Source organism: Nothobranchius furzeri, chromosome 16 (assembly GCF_043380555.1).
Source record: "Nothobranchius furzeri strain GRZ-AD chromosome 16, NfurGRZ-RIMD1, whole genome shotgun sequence".
In the NCBI taxonomy this organism is placed as follows: Eukaryota; Metazoa; Chordata; class Actinopteri; order Cyprinodontiformes; family Nothobranchiidae; genus Nothobranchius; species Nothobranchius furzeri.
Window position 1 is genome coordinate 50,768,122 of NC_091756.1, and position 21,771 is coordinate 50,789,892.

A 21,771-nucleotide genomic window follows, 5' to 3' on the forward strand; every position below is an offset into this window, starting at 1 on the left:
CATAAAAATCATGAGGCGCTTCACATAAAAAATAAAGATTTCTAAAAATTGTTGAAAATATGTTTAAAATGAGGAGAAATATATTGACAAAAATAACATATTGCTGTAGAAAGCAGTAACACTAGAATTACTGAGCTTTTTATTTTGGGCGAAAAATACCTAGAACTACTAGGCCTACACAAATTTGTGCAGGATTTCAGCTTCTTTGTCCTCCTGCTTTTGTTGTGTGTTAAGAGTAATAATTAAATAAACACACACATAAGGCGTTAAATTAATTATTTTAATAACAATATTGTGTTTAATTTCTGAATTTGCTGAAAAATAAACAAACAGGCCGCTATAGTTGCTCCAACTGGAACTGTGCTTTAACACTTTGGTTACATCATTTGCATAGAAACATCATCATCATCAGTAAAAACATAAGTGCTTACTGAAAGTGTGCAAAATAAAGTAATACTGTCAACCCCCCCCCCCCCCCCAAAACAAAACAAAACAAAACAAAAACAAATGGCTTCACAAGCTCACAGTGAGAAAGACTGTACCATGAAATACCAAAACACTCTGCTGTCCCCGTGAGGCAGCAGTGCAGCAACATCTGCAGCTTCTTCACTTCAAAAACCAGTTTTTAAACATGTGAATATATGGCCTTAACAGTGCAAAAGGTCAGCCAGGGTCAAACAAAGTCAAATAAGATCAGCGTGAAACAGGTTCAACAAGGTCAACCAAGTTCAAACAGAGTAAAGTGAGTCAAACAAGTTCAGTCAGCACCAAACGGGGTCGATCAAGGTCAAACGAGTCCTAGAAGGTCAATCAAACAAGATCAAATTAAGTCAAAGTGGGCTGAAAACACCCAACCAGAACCAAGAGTCAGCCAGGGTCAAAGATTGAATATGATTGATTGTATGATCTGGTTGTTTTACCTTTGTTTTGGTTGCATGGTATGCTACAGCTCAGCCCAGCTCAGTACAGGTAGAACTACCTTCACGTAGACAAGATCACCATGCAGGCTGGCACTGAGACACAACGTCTGGAGCTTTGGTTTATTCCTGCTTTTCAACTGGATGATTTTCTGACTGATATCCATCATCAGTCTTTTTTTTCTCAAAATCTTTAGTTCCATGTGATCTGAACAGGTTTTGGTTTAACTCAGACTCATTGGAAAGTTGTTTCCCTCTAACTCATTAAATGTAGCTCCACTCAGAGATTTGGTTCCTCTCTGCACCTTGTGAAGTAGGGTAGAAATATTGTGTTTGAAGTGTTCTGTAGAAATGAAGCAAATAGTTCTTTAGTCACAATTAGCTTCGAATTTCTACCAATATCTATTCATCCATTTTCGTCCGCTTATCCGGGTTTGTGTCGCAGGGGCAGAAGTCTAAGCAGGAAGGCCCAGACTTCCCTCTCCCCAGCCACTTGGGCCAGCTCTCCCGGGGGAATCCCAAGGCGTTTCCTGGCCAGCTGAGAGATGTCGTCCCTCCAGCGTGTCCTGGGTCTCTCTTTAAGTCTCCTCCCGGTTGGACATGTCCAGAAAACCTCACCAGGGAGGCGTCCAGGAGGCATCCCATACAGGTGCCTGAGCCACCTCAACAGGCTCCTCTCGATGTGGAGGAGCAGCGAATCTACTCCGAGCCCCTCCCAGATGACTGAGCTTCTCACTTTATCTCTAAGGGAGAGCCCAGCCGCCCTGCGGAGAAAACTCATTTCGACCGCTTGTATCCGCGATCTCATTCTTTCGATCATTACCCAAAGCTCGTGACCATAGGTGAGGGTGAACGTAGAGCAACCAATAAATCGAGAGCTTTGCCTTCCAGCTCAGCTCTCTTTTCACCACGACAGACCGGTACAGCGCCCGCATCACTGCAGATGCAGCACCAACCCACCTATTGATCTCCAGCTCCATCTTTCCCTCACTTGTGAACAAGACCCTGAGATACTTTAACTCTTCCACTTGAGGCAGGACCTCATCCCTGACCTGGAGAAGGCATTCTACCCTTTTCCGATTCAACCAAAGTATACCTGTTCATTCAGTGGGACTACATATATACAGAACTGATCTGGAAAGGAAAGTACCGTGTAACAGAACACATTCACCAGGAACCAACGTGAATACATTCTGCCTGACCCATAAGAGCCCTGGGCATGACTCCTGCTAATGTCAAGATGGAACCTGCAGTGAGAATCTTCTGCAGGTTCTCCTGCCTTTGGGAACATATGCATTAGTTTGGTACTGCTTCTTTTGGCACAGCACAGCCTGGTCCTGGTTCGATGTTCTGCTGATTGTTTTTAGAAAAGTCAAACTTCTTCCTGCCTGATGTCAGTATTTCAACACAGACTTCAGGATCACCTGAAAAAGTTTCAGTTTGTCTTTTCATTAGAAATGTGTTTCTTGCTGAGAAAAGCTTCAGATAATTGTGACATTTGATGATTTTCTCATGTTTACTCTTTTAGAGGAAACTGCACTCTGAATGAGAAAGAGTCATGTAATGTTAGTTTAGGTATTTTGTTCTTTTCTACATCTAAAAGCATTTTGGTTATTGGCTGATTTCATTTATCTAAAAAGTCTAGTAATCTTTTTTTCCACATGTGAACCTTTAAACGAATGTCGCTAAATCTTTGAAATGATAAAACAAACTGTGATTGTTAAAAACGACTGAATAGTCAATGCTTATGGTTGGGCACCAGTTATAAATAAATTGATCTGAGATCATTTCCTCCCAAACAGAAAATAAAATCTGCATTAAGATCATTTTAAAGGATAAAAACAAATGACAAAATATCTGAAAGTTTTCTCGTAAAAACAATTGATGTGTTCTAATATCACCATGATTATCTTCATCATCACCATCACTGTGGCACTAGCTTACAGACAGGTCCTTCTTCTCTACAGACAGATGTTGATCTGTTTGGCCAGCTCTCGGTCCAGGTCGTGGATCAGGGTGTCGAAGTCCTTTAAGCTGAGTCGGCAGTTGAATGGAGCATCAAAATCCATATACTCGTCTACAAACAAACCACCTCCTGCTACCCCTGAGGACCACACCTGCTTCTGTGCTTCTCCCTCCTCCTCTTCCCCACTTCCTGAAACAACAAGAGGCAGCAGAGGTTGTGTTCCTGTTACCATCAGCTCTTGAGCCGAGGAATATTTCATCTGCGAGATCTTTGTTCATGTTTTCATTTTATTCATCAGGTCAAACTAAGATACAGGTGAATCTCTTTTTGAAGGTGCTTCCTGTTGTTTTTACCTTCATCACTCTCACTTCCTGCCACCTCATCGTAGTCAGCTTCCTGTCCAGACAGAAGCCCGCGGCCGCAGACACTCCAGTCTCCAGCATATCGGTTCACTGGCGGTGGACTCTCCATCCGGGTCAATCCGCTTCGCCCTCGACGTGATACCACTACCTCCCCTTCCAGGTTCGGAGACAGGGCCAGTCGCATGACAGGTCGGCGCTGCTGTGACAACCGGCCCAGGGGATTCTGGGTAAGAATGGGTGAGGTCGGAGGGGTGGGTTCACTGTAGTCGTCTGCTGGAACTTGATGGGTCGGCACTGAGGGGGAGTAAAATGTGAGTGGTTTCATTAGAGGTGTTGTGTAACTAGCCCATCATCTGGGATTTAACAGCGCCTTACATAAAAGTTGGACTGGATTTTGTAGTTTTACATTGGAAGAGGATTTTCAGTTCTGTATTTATACCCACTTGATTTCTTTCAGTTCAAGCACTTATCAAACTTTCTGTTAGAACCATTGGATGCTGTTTACAGTTTAGACATGCTCAATATGATTTTTAAACGATGTTACCAATCACTGTACCTGGACTGGTATCTTCAAACCTCACACCAGGTCAGTAATTTGTCCTGACCTGGCAGAGACATGCTGTGTGTTTTCTTTCAATTTTTCCTAGTTTCAAGTTTAATACTTTGCTTTCTTCTATTGGTTTCATCACCTGCCTAGGGACTGCAGATGTAAATTAGTACTGTGCTATACAATCTGGCATATTTTCTGATACAATTTGTTGTTGAAGTTCATTAATATGCACTGTTCCTTAAAAAAAATAAAAAATAATATCTGCTTAAATCAAAATCAAACAAAATGTAACATTAGTTTTATTTTTTTCTGTTGTAGAGAACCGTGAGACTCCAAAACTGAAGTACAGTGATCCCTCGTTTATAGCGGTAGATGCGTTCGACCTGGCCGCGATAGGTGAAAATCCGCGAAGTAGGGACACAATATTTACAGTACAGTACTATATTGAATTATCGTATGATCACATTCTCTTTTTGTGGGTAAAACTCAAGAAAAAAAAGTTTTACTTGTTTTTTTTTATAGTTTTATTACAAAAAGTGCATTTTATGATGAAATTGATGAAAAAAAAACAGGAATTTCTTGATATTTCGCATAGAAAAATACCGCGAATTGGTGAAAAATACCGCGAATCGATGAATTTCCCTTGAATAAGGCTCCAAAGAAAAAATTCGCAAAGTCGTGAATCCGCAATAAACAAACTGCGAAGTAGCGAGGGATCACTGTAAACACTCAATCCTGCCCTATGTGTGCCAGTGTACCTCTAGTTTCTATAGCGACAGTGAGTGGGCAGAGCTGTCCTGTCTCACCTGGCCACAGCTGCAGGAGGTAGTGCAATGCCTCAATGTGCCGTTTGAAGTCTACCGCACTCGCCATCTCATCACCAGGACTGAAGACCTTCCCAATTCCTCTACTTGCTCTCCCTGTTCCTCCTGATTTCCACACATCCTGGGTTGGCGTGAGGAGTACTGGGCCGAAGCAGACTGCAAGGTTCTGGTGGGTCATCCTGTTGAAGGAGCTGAAGGACGCCACCAGGCTGAGGTGATCCAGCAGGAGGGAGAGTGTGGCCTGAGAGAGAAAGTTGATCATCAGAAGTCTATCGACATAAAGCCAACCCTACCTGCTGGACCCTGTTAGCCAACTGTTGAGTTTTAAACCATAGAAAAGAGAGAGACCTTGTTCAAGCTTCCCAATCTTTCAATGCGCTGAGAGTACATGACTGTGACTCTGGTCCAGACCAAGCCAAACTTTTTCCTAGAGGTAGTAAAAGTGTACTACAAAGAGGTGACAGCACAAGTTTGTGCTGCTAACCAAAAAGTACTTTGTATTACCTTCTCTGGAGGTGGCAGACAGGACAGAAGCTGAACTGTGCTTTGGGCCAGCTGGGGGTCAGAGGCCACAGGAGGGGGTTGATGTTTCATGGCCTCTCGGACTACTTGATATAGAGTCCTGGTGATAAGAGGAGATGGCAGCTCACGCAAGTAGTCCTTCAGAATACCTGAGAAAACACCAGAAAATGGTCAAGATGAGCATGACATCTGAGTCACTATGGCACAGGTCCAAGTTGTCCAATAAAGTTCTGATCTCTGAAGACACACCAAAGTCTAGGACTGTGTTGTCTCAGGGTCTAGAGTCAGCTCAGACTGTAAAAGGGACCAGCTAACATAATATCTCTGGCTGGGACTGTAGTTGGTTTAGTGTCCAACTGTTATTTATTCCGTCTCTTGGAGGGAGCAGTCGCTTTTTCTTTAACCTCCCTTATCTTCCCAAGGCCCTTTGTCCTGTCTGGCTGTCTCCACAGTGCTTTTCTGCCTTGCTTCTGAAAGCTGGAAATTATAAAGTTATACATCTGGTCAGCTGCTCTTTCAACACGATGGACAACATTTTTCCACTATGAGATCGGAGCAGGTAGCTCCTTCCTCCAACACACCTCAGTGGCAAGGACCAAAGTGTGCACATTGATGCTGCACACCGGACACTGGCAATGCATTGCTACCCCTGATCCTTGATTGTGGATAATTGTCTTAAAGGGAGCCCTATCAGCATAGCAGTCTGGCCACAGCTCAGCCTGATCCTGTTTTGTGTCTTTTGAATGTTCTGTGTTGGATGGGTTGCTCTGAAACTGAATTTCCCCATGTAGGATCAATAAAGTTCTATTCTATTTACAAATGGTCAAACACTCACATAAATGATAAATGTCCACACACTATAATGAATTAACTTGTAAATGATTGTTGTTGCTTGATTTGCTAGATTACAGAATATAAAGTTGAATCACAAATAACAAAACTGCTGATCTTTCACCTTCATTCAATAAGTCACAAATTTTAAATATTGATCACATTTCAATAATGAGTCAAATCTCAGTTTCTGAGGTCATCTATTTAACTGTTTGAGCTTCAAGATACTCACAGAGACTCAGAATCCAAACGAAAAACGAAACAACTACAGACCCAGAACTAAGATGCTAAGAATCAAATTTACGTCTACTTCAATTTGAAATCTGGGTTAAAGTCCAGGGGCCTCATTTATCAAGCTTGCTTACGCACAAAACGGGGGGTGTAAGCAACTTTCCACGCAAACTTTGGGATTTATGAAAGAAAACTTAGCGGAAAAATGTGCACAATTTTAAGTTGACTAAGGACCTGGCTTACGCACATTTTAGACATGGAGAGCACCTGCAGTGCTGCTGCTGAGAAGGATAAAATTATCCTGCAGTATTATCACTTGTACTGCTTCGTTTTCAGACAGAACAAGACCACCCAAACCCACACACACACACACACACACACACACCCACCCACCCACACCCACACACCCACCCACCCACCCACCCACCCACCCACACCCACACCCACACACACACACACACACACACACACACACACACACGTACATTTTTTTTGCTGAGCTTAAGTACGGTTTTAGTAAGGGGTCTACGTAATGTTTGATAAATGAGTCCCCAGGACTAGATCCAGATTTAGTGTCTGGTTCAGGACCTCAGCTGTGCTCATGAACCTGTGATGACATTGATGTCGGGGTAGAGGTCCTCTGACAGACAGACAGCCGAACTGTTCCTCTCAAACCAGTCTCTGAGCTCTTTCTTCACAGCAGCAGAACCACACAGTCGGTACAGACCCACCACCTGACACAAACCAACAACATGTAAGTGGCTTTGGATTAAAAGCATCTGGTAGCTACAAGATGAAAAATAAACACGTCAACACTCAGATCAGCACCATGTGTTCAACTTCAATAAGCTGTCATTGAGACAGCGGTGAGTGTTTTTATTACCTTCAGTCCCCGTTGCTCAATTTCAGCCACCGTTTTCTGGATCACCAGGGGCACCGGAGTTGCAGATTTCTCTTTCTCCACCAGGTGGTGCAATTCAACCCCAAACACATTGGTAGGTGCAGATGCATCTCCACGGTGCTGCTGACACCAATAGTTACATTACTGCAGTGAGAACTCAACAGTACTATTTGGGTGCTTTTGAGAGTACCTGGGCATCCCATTTTTCCTGTAAAGACAATTTGACATAAAGAAGTCCCCTGGGCTCCAGCTTCACACAGAGCTGCTGACTACGACTCCCTGAGATAGAAAACACTTTACTAGAATCATCACCGACTCTCCAACATCTCATCATCATTAGTCACAGGGATGAACCTTTAAAGAGTGGCGGGATGGAAACGCCACCCAGGCAGCACACTCGGTTCCTGGTAGAACCTTCTGACAGATGACTCTGGTCGCTCCCGGGTTTAGCTCCTCCCACTGCTGACAGACAGGCTGCAGACAGAAACACTGAAAGTCAATGTGCAAAGGCATCTCAAAGGTGGACGTTGTGGTGGATTAGAGATCTGATCTGAACACCCTCAGACTTTTTGGTCAGAGAGTTTGAGAAAAAGATGAAGTCTGTCATCATTTCAGATTGTATGCATCTACCCAGCAAATGAGCTGATCTTTGTGGTAATCGTTAAGTGTAACATTCAGATGTAACCGATAAGATGCTGTGACAGTAGAGCTGTTATTCCTTTGAGCCATAAGAGATAGTTTGAGGCAAAGCTGGCTCAGGGGTTAGAGGCTTGCCCTGTAATCAGTAGGTTCTAACCCAGGCTCCATCCGTCTCAACTATTTGATGACACCCCCCGCTCCTTGCCTACTGGTGGTAGTCGAAGAGCCCGGTGGTGCCTGTGTATGGCAGCCTCACTCATGTCAGTGTGCCCCAGGGCAGCTGTGGCTATGATGTAGCTCATCACCACAAGTGTGTGAATGACTGTACTGTACAGCACTTTAGAGTCACTCACTAAGAAAAGCACTGTTGTTATACTCTGAAGGCCTACAGCTGGGATCACCTCCCGCTGTAATGTGAAGCAGTTCTAGTACCTGGTGTTAAAACCACAACACGGAGCTGCCGGGCCCTCTCCAGCTCAAGGTGAAAGGTGTGGTTTAATGGGAGGGCAGGGCCTCGTAGGGTCAGTAGGGCAGTCCTCGCTCTAGTCACTCCATCAATCTGGATGGCTAAGAAGACCTCTTTACTGTCTTCTGACCTGGGACCAGAGATAGAGACAATGAATCAGACCTGAAACAAGAGAAACCTGAACAAAAGTTCAGAAAGTAAAAGAAAACCTGCTGGAGGCGAAGTTAGCATTAATGCTAAAGGATTAATTGTTTATAATCTCTCAGAATCATAGATTTTGCAAACAAAACACAGAAGTTTCTTCTTTTAGGTAGGGATGCACCGATCAGGTTTTTTGCTGCCGATCACCGATACCAATCACGTGGATTGGCCAGAAATTTTCTACAACATTATAATGAGTGCTACAAACTACATAATCTGGGAATAAAGGAAATGTAACCTAATCTAAAATGGTCTGTATCGGTCTGCTTTGATCTATTTTGAAAACTCAGATCAAAACCGATAGGGGCGCTATCGGCCGATTGGGATCAAATGCCGATCCATCGGTGCATCCCTACTTTTAGGAACAACTTTTCTGCAGTTTCCTTCATGCCACTGTCACTGTCAGTTTTAGAATAAATCTAGTTTGTACCTGGTGGTCTTCATCTCCTCCAGACCCAGCAAGTGGATGGTCAGTAAACCCGTAATCCTCTGGCTGCACCTTGGTGGATCAGAACCCACATACAGCTGAAATGAACTCACATCACATGGAGGTTCGTGGTGTGATGCGAGATCAGGGCCTTGTTGCCGTGGCAGCAGCTCAGGGGAATCTCCATCACTAAGATACCCTAACAGAAAAAAGACTTTTACATTTTTTTACGGGGTTCATGCAAGCATATTCTGTCAGAAGAGACCAGAGGTAATTCAAGCTCCAAAATCTGGATAGATGCCAACATTGCAGCTGGTTTAACATCAGTACCAGAGTGGGTTTGGTGATTTTTTGGACTTTGTAAGGGCATAACTTTCTGGTTTCATCTGAACATTTTTCCAAAGTTCTTTGGGTTGTCTCATTGACCCATTTCACTTTAACTTTGAGTTACTGGTGAGATTAATTATGATTGACATGTTGGTGGTTGTTAAATAGACACTTCTTAACACAAATAAAAACCCAAATAAATGACAGTTCAGCCATGGACTGTGTTGTGCTGAGCAGGGAACCAGGCTGTTACTGCTCACCTCCTTTGCTGCCTGAACGTCTGGACGACCGTCTCAGCGGTCTGGCTGGGGGTGCAGAACTATCCAGATGATATCTGCTGATGACATTCTGGTTGGACAGCACTGAAGATGATCCTGCATTCTTATTGGTTGACTCATCCCCTTCTGTACTGTTGCTTCCCTGGCGGTGAGCACGGGAAGATGAACGAAGGCTGAGTTTTCGACGCAGCTCAGGTAGTTTTTTCATCTTTAAAGAGAGTCTCCTCACTGTACCAGGAGACCTCAACCTGTCCATCACACTACCAGACCCTCCCCCTTTTTTCTGAGAGGCGGGGCTTGTGTCTGCAGGGGGAGAATCTGACGAATAAAGATGATCAATAAAAAAAAGCCCAAGTGTGAAATAGAAATAGATACAATTAAAAGGTTTACCTGTGGTTTCTGTTTTTACATCATTCGTCTGGTGACTGGTCTTTGAGGTGGCACCCTCCAGTGGACACTCACTGCAACAATCTCCTTTTTTTGGATCAGACATTCCTGCTTGTCCCCCTTCCACCTTTTCATCCCTTTTCCTCCATACCTCCTCCTCTTTGTGTGGGCCTCCTGCATCTTCCTCCTCAGGGATGGGATTGTACCAGATGTTGCTGCTTCGGTCCTCCAGAGGACCACGCACATCTTCTGCAGCCTGAGACTTTCCTGAAGACAAGACCCATGCTCGGCTGCTGCGGTCCAAGCTCTGTAAGTAGGCACGCTGGCCAGACAGTTTGTTGCTGACAACAGACGTGGGAATGTCACTGAAGCCCCCTGTAGGCTGGGAGGCTTCCAGTTGCGTCGGGGTGACAGGAAAACAGCGAGGCATCCTGTCAAGAGACTGCTGGTTCTGTAAACACAACAACAGATGAAGTTGTAGTTGTCAAGAGAGAACCAGAGTTGAATGAAGTCTACCAGGATGGAAGACCAGCACAAGGCATAAGGAGAAACAAGCTTGAAAAGCAAAACAATATCAATACCTGGTCCAGTCCCAACCTCTGGGTCCAGATTGGTTCAGATGCATCCTGTAACACCCCTGATGGTTGCCAGTCAGAGGGCTTGGGGGCAGAGCTCAGACAGGAGAGCTGACCTGCTGCTCCCTGCCGCGCCCACTGCTGTTTCTTAGCAACAGTGATATTGCTCCGAGGAGGCGAGGGGGGCTCTGATTTTGGTGCTGTTGATGTTCTGGGTGAGGTTGACAGAGTTGGAGATGATGGTGAGGAAGAAGTCTGTGTGGTTTCAGAGAAGACCTGAACATCTGGAAGAAACAAAGAAGGGGTTTAGAAGCACTGTGGGTCAAAGCTTTAGTTCTGTGTATGAGGAATCAGGAGGTCAGGGAAGAACTTTAGCATCTGCAATTATTTCAAAGGACATTTTGCTTTATCTAAATCAGGATGGTGAGCTCAGGATTCAGGGATTCATGCTGGTTCTGTGTGTGTTTGTGTTTCTCTTTGTCTTTGTGTGTGAGAGTTCCTCGTGACAGACAGCATGCAGAGTGTCTGACTGAGTGCATGAATAAGCCCTGTTATGCAGCTGAAAAGGACGTGGCACTGTTTGTTGTCATTTGATGTGTTTATCTGTTGGGGATCTTTGAAAGAGTTTCTGTGTGTAACATAAACATCGTTGCCCCATTTCCTGCTTGTTCCTTTGGAATCAGCTGAAATTCATTTGAGTTCAGACCAACACTTTAACTTCTGTCCTGAGTTGGGGTCTAAAGAGTTGGAAAATGAGCTACAGATATAGCAACGTAGTCAAGCGGGTGTGTCCAAAGGCTGTTTCAAGCTAAATTCAACAGCTTTATAACAGCAAATTTGAATGCGTTACAGAATGTGGACTTTGTGGCTTTGGCTTTAGTGGACAGCATTGATAATAAAGTTAGAATGCCTGCACACATCACCAATGTCACAGACGGGACATGGCATCCACAGTCTTCTGTCCTGGCTGGGCAGAAGACAAATACCAGAAACCATGCTGAAAACTGCACTGAGCTGTTTCTCTCTGTGGCAGTTGAATGGAGAAGACCCAGCTCTTCAGAGAGCTCCTACTACATTTACTTTAATGATTGTATTAAAATTAACTAAATTAGATTATAATGTTACTTTATTGATTACTTTCAGCAGCTGATGAAAAGTGTCCTAGGAAGGATTACATTTAAGATATCAAGTGTTTATTGTGGATAGTGAAAACACTATCATGGAAATCTGGAAATTAAAAATTTAAAAATAGATTTAAAGATATCTGGAATAGATATCTAGTCTGCCTAATAAATGTTAAAACAGCTTTCCCTAGAGGTCCTCATACAGAAAATGTGGTCTGATGCATACATCATGCTGCTCCCTGAGATGCAAGAAGAAAGCAACAAAAAATAAATTAACTAGAACTGTAAGCTGAACCCGCTGAACAGCTGAACTGAAGTTGAAACTAAGCCAAACTGTCAAAATGAGCTGAATGTATTGAAAGATGTAGAAGCAAAAAGCACCAACAACCAAGTAAAGCACAAAAAGTAAGTGCATAATAAAGAAAAATAATCCTAAACAGCAGAAAACTGAAATCTGTGAACATTGTATAAATTTCTGGACAGCTAAAATGTCTAAACACCTGATATTTCAGTAGGACACGTTTAACAGTTTAATCTTTACGTTTAGCTGAACTGTGAAATTAGCAGCATATGCTAAATTTGGAAACTGATTGCTGAAGCTGCTGAATAGCTGAAGTGAAGCTGAAACTAAGCTAAACTGTCTGTATTCAAAGATTTAGAAGCAAAAATCACCAACAAGTGTAATAAAGCTCAGAATATAGGCGGAGAATGGACAAAAAATGCTAAACAGCAGAAAACTTAAATCTTTGAACATTGATCAAAAACTCAAAAGTTGAAACCTTAAACAGCTGGCATTTGAATGAGAATAGTTTAATGGGTGCATTTTTACAATTGGCTGAACTGTGAATTTAGAAACATGTACTGATATCTGAAACTGATAATTAACATATGTTCAGACTTGGTACGGAATTGATGAATGGTTGGATGAATTAAATGATAAACTGACTGTTGGATGGATGGATGGATGGATGGATGGAAGCATGGATGTATTTATATGTGGATGGATGGATTCCTTACTCCTCCTTGAACTGTCACCTTATCGTGGTAGAGGAGTTTGAGTGCCCTAATGATCCTAGGAGCTATGTTGTCTGTGTGCCCCTGGTAGGGTCTCCCATGACAAATTGGTCTTAGGTGAAGGGTGAGACAAAGAACGGTTCAGAGGATCTTTTATGGATGTACAATCACGGAGTCGGAGTATCCGGCCCGGAGGGTTACCGGGGTCCCACCCTGGAGCCAGGCCTGTGGTTGGGGCCCGTGAGCGAGCGCCTGGTAGCCGGGCTTTCGCCCATGGGGCCCGGCCGGGCCCAGCCCGAACCGGATACATGGGCTCATCCTACTGTGAACCCACCACCCGCAGGAGGAACATGAAGGGTCTGGCGCAGTGTGGATCGGGTGGCAGACCGAGGCGGGAGCCTTGGCGGTCCGATCCCCGGACAAGGAAACTGTTTTTTGGGACATGGAACATCACCTCTCTGGTGGGGAAGGAGCAGGAGCTTGTGGCAGAGGTTGAGCGGTACTGGCTAGATATAGTCGGACTCACCTCGACACATCGTATTGGCTCTGGAACCCAAGTTCTTGAGAGGGGTTGGACACTCTCCTTTGCTGGAGTTGCTCCAGGTGAGAGGCGGAGGGCTGGGGTTGGCTTTTTGTTAGCCCCAAGACTGTCTGTGTGTTGGGGTTTACCCTGGGGGACAAGAGGGTAGCTTCCCTGCACCTTCGGGTCGGGGAACGGGTCCTGACTGTTGTCTGTGCTTATGGGCCAAATATCAGTTCAGAGTACCCACCGCTTTTGGAGTCCCTGGGACGAGTGCTAGATAGTGCTCCATCAGGGGACTCCATTGTCCTGCTGGGGACTTCAATGCTCACGTGGGCAATGACAGCTTGACCTGGAGGGGTGTGATTGGGAGGAACGGCACGCCTGATCTGAACTCGAGTGGTGTTTCGTTATTGGACTTCTGTGCAAGCCGCAGTTTGGCCGTAACGACCACCATGTTCGAACATAAGGATGCCCATCAGTACACTTGGTACCAGGGCAGGTTAGGTCGCAGGTCGATGATAGACTTTGTAGTCGTTTCATCTGACCTACGGCCCTATGTTTTGGACACCCGAGTGAAGAGAGGAGCGGAGCTGTCAACTGATCCCCACCTGGTGGTGAGTTGGATCAGATGGCAGGGTAAGATGCTGCGTAGACCTGGCAGACCCAAACGCATAGTGAGGGTCTGATGGGAACACCTGGCAAAAGAACCTGTCAAGACGGTCTTCAACTCCCACCTCCGGCAGTGCTTTGACCACGTCCCGAGAGCAGTGGGGGACATTGACTCCGAGTGGGCCTTGTTCCACTCTGCGATTGTTGAGGTGGCTGTTGCTAGCTGTGGTCGCAAGGTGGCCTGTGCCAGCCGTCGTGGCAACCCCCGTACCCGCTGGTGGACACCAGAGGTTCGGGGAGCCGTCAGGCTGAAGAAGGAGGCCTACAGGGCGTGGCTGGTCTGTGGGTCTCTGGAGGCAGCAGACGGGTACAAGCCGAGCCAAGATAGCCAAGTGGGGTGCAGCAGTGGCAGTTGCCGAGGCAAAATCTTGGGCGTGGGAGGAGTTTGGTGAGGCCATGGACTTATCGATCAGCTCCAAAGAGGTTCTGGCAAACTATCCGGCGCCTCAGGAGAGGAAGGCAGCAACTCGCTCACACCGTTTACAGTGGGGATGGGGAGCTGCTGACGTCAACTGGGGCTATAGTCGGACGGTGGAAGGAATATTTCGAGGAGCTCCTCAATCCCACCTACGCGCATTCCGAGAAGGAACCAGAGCCGGGAGACCTGGGGATGGACTGTCCAATCTCGGGGGCAGAAGTTGCTGAGGTAGTCAAACAACTACACAGCGGCAGAGCCCCGGGGGCGGATGAGATTCGTCCTGGGTATCTCAAGGCTATGGATGTTGTAGGGCTGTCGTGGTTGACACATCTCTGCAATACTGAAGTGGTCATCGGGAGCAGTTCCTGCGGAGTGGCAGACTGGGGTGGTGGTCCCCATTTTTAAGAAGAGTGACCTGAGGGTGTGTTCCAACTATAGGGGGATCACACTCCTCAGCCTCCCTGGAAAGGTCTACTCCAAGGTACTGGAGAGGAGAGTCCGATCGATAGCTGAATTTCGGATTGAGGAGGAGCAATGTGGTTTTCGTCCTGGCCGTGGAACTGTGAACCAGCTCTATACGCTTCAAAGTCAAAGTCAAGTCAAAGTCAAAGTCATTTTATTGTCATTTCTACCACATGTGCAAGACATACAGAGAAACGAAATTGAGTTTCAGTGCACACAATTCAGAGATCAGACATACATGGGCAAGACACGTGACAAGGATTGGTGACTGCGGTCATTCGCAACATGAGTCGTGCTACCTTAATAGATAGATGAAAAGGGTGTTACATGAGGATAGTTGGGGGTAAGGTAAAAAAGGCATAGCAGAGTTAGACCCAGCGGGGAGTAACTCTATTATACAAAAAAAAAAACTCCTCAACATAGAAGCATGAACATTACAGATACAAAACATCAGAGTCCGATGGGGAGGCGGGGTTGGGCGGGATCCTGAAACCACCAACGGGAGCTGCCAGTACGGCGCATCAACCAGCTGCAGACTAACAGGTGGGAGGGAAAGATAAGGAACAGAGAGCACATTGAGTTTCCCGCAGGTCGCTGACCTCGAAGCAGAAGTCACAATCTGAAGGCAGGGGGGGAAGGTCGGGACACAGCATCTGTCAGCATTCCTCCTTTCGTGGGGGTGTGTTGAAGCAGCCTTGGAGGCTGCCTTGGTGTCAGATAAGGATAAACATGACTTTGGGGCAGGCAGAGATAATTTTCCTCCCTGCCTTGGAATCTATAAGTGGTCATTCATGTCCACAAGTGAAGGCAATTATACGTTCTAAACATCCCCACATCGTCCGGCGACCCTCTCCGAGATGACATCCATCTTGCGCACTAACACAGGCAACGCCGCGAGGACATGGTCCAGCTTACGGTTCACCTCGAGTAACGTCCCAGTCTGTGAGGTCACCGCACGAGCGGCACATTCCATGGGCGCGGGTCGCACTCCAATCGCTCCCGTCTTCCCAAATTTCCATAAAACCAGATATCCTCCCACTCCAATCAGAAGAAATCCAGTGATCATCAGGCCGAACATCCACAAATCTTCCACGTCCTCGATGGACAACTGAGAGAGGCACACGATTTGCCAGACCTCCCAAGAATCGAGTGCATATCCCGCTGCGAATGTCCCCTCGGGACAGGTGGGAGCCCTGTAAGGGTGACGGAGGGGGCATGGGAGTTTGCCCAACCAATCCACATGTGTTTTGTGGATTTGGACAATGCTCATGACCGTGGCCCCAGGGGCACCCCTGTGGGGGACACTCCAGGAGTATGGGGTGGGTGGCTTTCTGTTAAGGGCCATTCTGTCCCTTTACCAGAGGAGCGTGAGTTTGGTCCGCATAGCCGGTAGTAAGTCGGACCTGTTCCTGGTGAGGGTTGGACTCCGCCAGGGCTGCCCTTTGTCACCGGTTCTGTTCATCACCTTTATGGGCAGAATTTCTAGGCGCAGCCGTGGTGTGGAGTGTGTCGAGTTTGGTGGCAGGAGAATCTCGTCTCTGCTTTTTGCGGATGATGTGGTCCTCCTAGCTTCATCCAGCTCTGACCTTCAGCTCTTGCTGGGTAGGTTCCTGGCCGAGTGTGAAGCAGCTGGGATGAGGATCAGCACCTCCAAATCTGAGACCATGGTTCTCGACCGGAAAAGGGTGGCTTGCCAACTCTGGGTCGGGGGAGATGTCCTACCTCAAGTGGAGGAGTATCTCGGGGTCTTGTTCACGAGTGAGAATAGGGAGGGATCGGGAGATTGACAGGCGGATTGGTTCAGCGTCTGCAGTGATGCGGACGCTGAGCCGATCTGTCGTGGTGAAGAGGGAGCTGAGCCAGAAAGCCAGGCTCTCGATTTACCGGTCGATCTACGTCCCAATCCTCACCTATGGTCATGAGCTTTGGGTAATGACCAAAAGAATGAGATTGCGAATACAAGCGGCCGAAATGACTTTCCTCCGTAGGGTGGCCGGGCTCAGCCTTAGAGATAGGGTGAGGAGCTCGGACATCCGGGAGGGACTCTGAGTAGAACCGCTGCTCCTCCGTATCGAAAGGAGCCATTTGAGGTGGTTTGGGAAACATGCTGAATAACTCAATACTGGAAAAAAGGGTTATATTAGTGTAAAACATTAGTAAGCAACATGTTAGCCTTTCAGTTTTGCTCATTTAGTTAACCGTCAGCCATCCTGAATTGGACTACAAAAGTTAACCAGCAGCTGATACTTGATTACTTTCTGAAAGCTTTGATAAAACCCACCTTGCGGTTCAAGAGCTATTTTACCACACACACACACACACACACACACACACACACACACACACACACACACACACACACACACACACACACACACACACACACACACACACACGCACACACACCCAGGCCAAACATCAATGCCCGATTTCTTTTGGAGGTGGACATTACCTCACGGACAAAGAACTGTTTCCCAAACATTCTTATTTTAGAGTCATCATTCTCCTCTAATAATCAACACTGAGGTCTTGTAAACTGTTCAAACCAAACAGAATAATGAAATCTAAAAGTTTTATAATCAGTGGTACTCTGAACATTTCAATCTGGAACCCAAACTCTTTCTCTGGTGGTTCTGAAGCATCGTTTAATCTACTCCCTGAAACCAAAATCCTCTGGCTGAGAACAGGCCCAGACAGGAAGAGACAGTCTCCAGAGGTTGGCTTCACTTCCTGTCATCTGAATGGGTCTGAGAGACGAAAATAGTCCATCTGTTTCTGATTTAAAGCTGCCTGAGGAGGAGGAGAAGAGGAGGGAAAAAGAAGGAGGAGGAGGAAGGTGGAGGACGAATAAACAGCTGTGCAGATGTGAATGAAACTCCTGTGTGCTGAACACACTGCAGCATATTCACTATTCATTAGACTGAAAACACAACAACTGCAGTCAGAATCATAAACACACATCGGCTCTACACGCACGCGCGCACACACACACACACACACACGAGAGAGAGAGAGAGAGAGAGAGAGAGAGAGAGAGAGAGAGAGAGAGAGAGAGAGAGAGAGAGAGAGAGAGAGAGAGAGAGAGAGAGAGAGAGAGAGAGAGAGAGAGAGAGAGAGAGAGAGAGAGAGAGAGAGAGAGAGAGAGAGAGAGAGAGAGAGAGAGAGAGAGAGAGAGAGAGAGAGAGAGAGAGAGAGAGAGAGAGAGAGAGAGAGAGAGAGAGAGAGAGAGAGAGAGAGAGAGAGAGAGAGAGAGAGAGAGAGAGAGAGAGAGAGAGAGAGAGAGAGAGAGAGAGAGAGAGAGAGAGAGAGAGAGAGAGAGAGAGAGAGAGAGAGAGAGAGAGAGAGAGAGAGAGAGAGAGAGAGAGAGAGGCTGTTACACTATGAACAGACCGTGTCGTGTGTGTGATTTTTACTTTAGCAGTTGTGTTTGATGAAATGTTGTGTTTCTGATTGTGAGCCGAACTTGCTTCCAAGGACCATCAGCACTCGCATGTTCAGTGAGGTTACATAACATTTCCTGGAGCACAAACACAATTTGAAACTTGAGGCTTTTCTGAGCTGATGGTTCTGCCCTGGTTCTAGGAGCACCAGTGGAGGGTTTTTACTAACGTACAATCAAACAAAACTCAGCTCTGCTAATCTTCCCTAACTGATGCTGTGATCAGTTTGATCTCCACAATAAGAGGTAAACAGGAAGTGACATTACTAATGACAGGATGTGCACAGATGACCTGGTTCGCCTGCAGGAAGTTCAACATTAAGCACACAAGAGTAAATGGTGGGGTTAGTCACTAGGTTTTAGGGTTTAAGGGTTCCAGCATTCATATATGTGTTATTGTCTAAATCGATCAGTCTGGTCCTGAGACCCTGGGTCTGGTTCTAGTTTTCTCAGATTTATAAATGTCCCAGCAAAGTTAAAGCCCTCACACATTGTCCAGAACCAGTTGGAGCATCTGCTGATCCATCAATCCAAACAGACTGATGCCCATCCTCACCAGGCTCTACTGGTTTACCGGTACTGCCTGATCCCGGTCCAAATACCCCGAGAGGTCTGAGTCTGCAGCAGCTATTGGACTGGATTGCTGTTTCTCTCAAGAACCATGTGGGTTTCAACCATTTATAAAAGCAAGACATTCTCAGTCCAGACTGGTCTCATCCGTGGTTCCACGATGAAAGAATGAGATACTAGTCTGAGCTCACACTAACTGAACATCTGGACTGGTTGTACTGGGATTCAGTTCCTCAAAACTGCTTGTAGTGTTGTTTCTGGCTGAAGCTTCATGCAGGTCCTCAGTCCAGAGAAAACCTGCTGAATGACTGAATGAAAATGAAGATGATTCTGCAGACCTAAACATGGGGCAGATCCCTGGTGTCATTTGGATATTGACTCCAATCTCCAGAATAACGTTTTTCTTAAGAAATAAAAAGGAATATTCAACACCAGCAGCTGTTTCTGGATCTGGCTCTACCTGTTACCTTTGGGTGACCCATCTTAGCTAGTGGATAGATCACAACCAGCTAAGGGTGACCTTCACATAAGCATTGTTTTAGTATAAACACAAACTGTGTCACATCAACACAACACCCCCATGTTGGAACATAAACACAGATCCTCCTCAGCAACTAGAGCTGAGCTACACTTCAGCTCCAAGTGTCTGCTCAGTTCAGCGCTTGATTCTGGAACGGGTCATCCTGAAGCGGACCAAGCTGGAATCAATATGGTCGTCTCTGAAACAGAGTTCCCAAAGCGCAGAGGAACGCTCTACTCAAGCATCTGTTTGGACCTTTAAACTGGATCATCACAGAGTTCACACTGACCAAACCTGACTGAAACAAACACAATACAGAGGAACCAGCTCAGAAAGATGTTTGGAAGCTGCAGGAAGCTCCGTGTTCTTTCATGTGATTCTTGTTTTTTATGAAACGCATCAGTAACAAGAACAGCAAACGGTAAAGTACAACTGTTCACATGGAGGAGCTGACGCATTCATAAACAAGGCTTCTTCTAAGAGACGCTGAAACATACAGCAGAGTCCGCTCAGACACATTAAAGTGGTCGTTCAAAGACACTTAAGCAGGCGTGTCCAAAGAGCGGCCAGGGGGCCGTTTGTGGCCCTTGGAGGGTTTTTGTGTGGCCCCCAATTGGGTTTCTAGAATGATGAAATTTGTCTCTCCAGTAAGCCTGAGAGACAAATTTTTACTAATATTTCTAATTAGGATAAACATTTGAGAGGAAAACCAATTTTAAAATAGACCACACAATTATTAAAATAAATAAATAAATAAATAAAAAGAAAAATAATTATATAGATATTTTAGCCTGCATGAACTATTAACTTGACTATTACTCCTGCAGCGTTTGTTCAGACAGAGACTCCAGTGTTCAGATGGAGACACTAACGCATTAGTTTGGACGGAGTAACTAAGTTGTTTATTCAGACAAAAATACTAAAGTGTCAGCTTGGATAAAGAAACTCTTGTGTCCATTCAGATCCTGACACTGAAGGGTTCATGAACAAAGATTCTAGTGAAGTAAGATGTTCAGAGTAGCTGAAGTGTTTATGAACATCTGATCTTTACACAGTCTCAGTCATCCTCATGGTGAGTCAACTCTCCAAGTGGACACTTGGCCGTTAACAGTGCTGTTACACAGCTGATTATACCCACGAGTATACACATTAGACATGTTCAAACTGAAATCACTGACAGATGTGATGACTGTCTGACAGTGATGGAAAAGTGAGTGAGAGCTCCTCACCGCTCAGTTTGGGGTCAGTTTTCCTGCGACTCCTGTCTTTGCCTCTTAATCTGGAGAAGGTCCTCTTCAGCAGGGGCTCAGCCATGCTGCACCTCCTCCTCCAGCAGAAATCCTGTGGAGCAGAGCGGAGACAGAAATCCAACAAAAGCAAGAGTCAGCGGTGCACCTCCTTCATGCTCCTGAGAGGAGCTTCATACTTGGCCATGACTCCTTGTCTCCTTCACTGTGAGAGCAGCTCGACAGGAAATGAATTCCTCACATTCTTTCCCAAACTCCCCCTTCTGCTCCTCCCTCTGTACCTCCTCCTCCCACTCTCCACCCTCTGCAGTGGTAAGTTGGAGTGGCTCATGGGAACTGTAGTGCCACCTCCAGAACAGATGTTTGAACAGGTCAGAAACATTTCTCTGGAAATTGTTGTACGAAGGCAGCCGAAGTCCAAAGAAAAACTCTCCGTGTTCTTCAAAAAGTGTGGAGAAGTTTGGATCAGGACCGTTCAAACTGATTTACAAGAACGTCTGGCAGCTGGGGAGGAAACTGAAGACAGGACTGGATCAGGGGCTCTGGGCAGAACTGCACAGCAGTGCAGACTGAGTTTTAAACCTCTCCAGGCCTCTGAGTCACTGGCCTGAAACAAACAGCTGCAACCCCTTAAAAATGATCAAAATAAACAAACTCACCAACTCATGATTTCACAAACAATGCCACAACAAACACAATTATCTGAAAAAAGAAATGTTAAACAATCAGCTAATGTGGACTCAAATAGTCACTAAAACAGGTCTGTACAGAAAATATTAGTTTACCAGAGATTAATAGGGGCACCATCAGTGATTAACACGAACCATCCCAAGCCTGCTCTTTTAAAGAAAACATCAGTCCAGATTTCTGATACTGAGATGACATCTTAAGATAGTTTATACGTGGTAACATCTGGATCTGTTGTCCACAGCTCATCAGATCTCCTGAAATGAAAACAATTATCTTCTCTGAACGCATCAGCTGACTAGATTTTATAAACACAGATGAATGAATAATAAATAGACTGAAGCTCAAGTGAATCCATCCATCCATACGAGAACTTACAGTAGCTGGTCTTTAATGGGATACTTGGGAAATGGGAAACTGTTAACACAGCTCAAAGAGACACTTTACACTTTTTAAAATAATTTTCTTGAGCCAGTATGTGCTGAAATGACCCTTTACAGGGTCAATGAAAGACCACCCAGCCCCTATCGTCCTCTGTGTTTCTCTTGCAACTTCAGACTGTACTGGACCACTTGTGGACTTCGAAAAAAAAAATTGCTGACATACCTGCCTCTGGAGTCTTCTTCCAGCATGTTTCCTGCGTGATCATGAACGCAGCTGATTTTAATTTAGTGATGAATCATTCCTGTAGAAA

At 45.6% G+C, this 21,771-nt stretch overlaps 1 protein-coding gene across 2 annotated transcripts; it reads right to left on the reverse strand.

Annotated features, from left to right (window-relative positions):
• Positions 1-266: 266 nt before the first annotated feature.
• On the reverse strand, positions 267-20,651 carry LOC107387486 (rho GTPase-activating protein SYDE1). Of its 2 annotated transcripts, none has more exons than XM_015962477.3 (14): positions 20,373-20,651; positions 10,411-10,688; positions 9,833-10,280; positions 9,425-9,760; positions 8,841-9,036; positions 8,176-8,339; positions 7,459-7,578; positions 7,295-7,383; positions 7,087-7,227; positions 6,811-6,937; positions 5,124-5,290; positions 4,602-4,860; positions 3,237-3,539; positions 267-3,072 (listed from the first exon to the last, which is right to left on the reverse strand). In XM_015962477.3, exons 1-14 carry the CDS (start codon positions 20,455-20,457, stop codon positions 2,879-2,881), a joined length of 2,907 nt encoding a protein of 968 aa, XP_015817963.3. In that variant the 5' UTR covers positions 20,458-20,651; the 3' UTR covers positions 267-2,878. The 2 variants fall into 2 exon arrangements, with proteins under 2 accessions (XP_015817963.3, XP_015817964.3); XM_015962478.3 differs by having other exon boundaries at positions 7,087-7,224; positions 20,373-20,650.
• Between the last annotated feature and the right edge of the window lie 1,120 nt (positions 20,652-21,771).

Excerpts from the sequence above, each read along its gene's own strand:
- LOC107387486 (XM_015962477.3), bottom strand. The coding sequence starts at position 20,457 with ATGGCTGAGCCCCTGCTGAAGAGGACCTTCTCCAGATTAAGAGGCAAA. Across the intron at positions 10,281-10,410 it reads AGAGGTTGGGACTGGACCAG|AACCAGCAGTCTCTTGACAG; the intron begins GTATTGATATTG and ends TTGTGTTTACAG. Across the intron at positions 9,761-9,832 it reads TGTAAAAACAGAAACCACAG|ATTCTCCCCCTGCAGACACA; the intron begins GTAAACCTTTTA and ends TTTATTCGTCAG.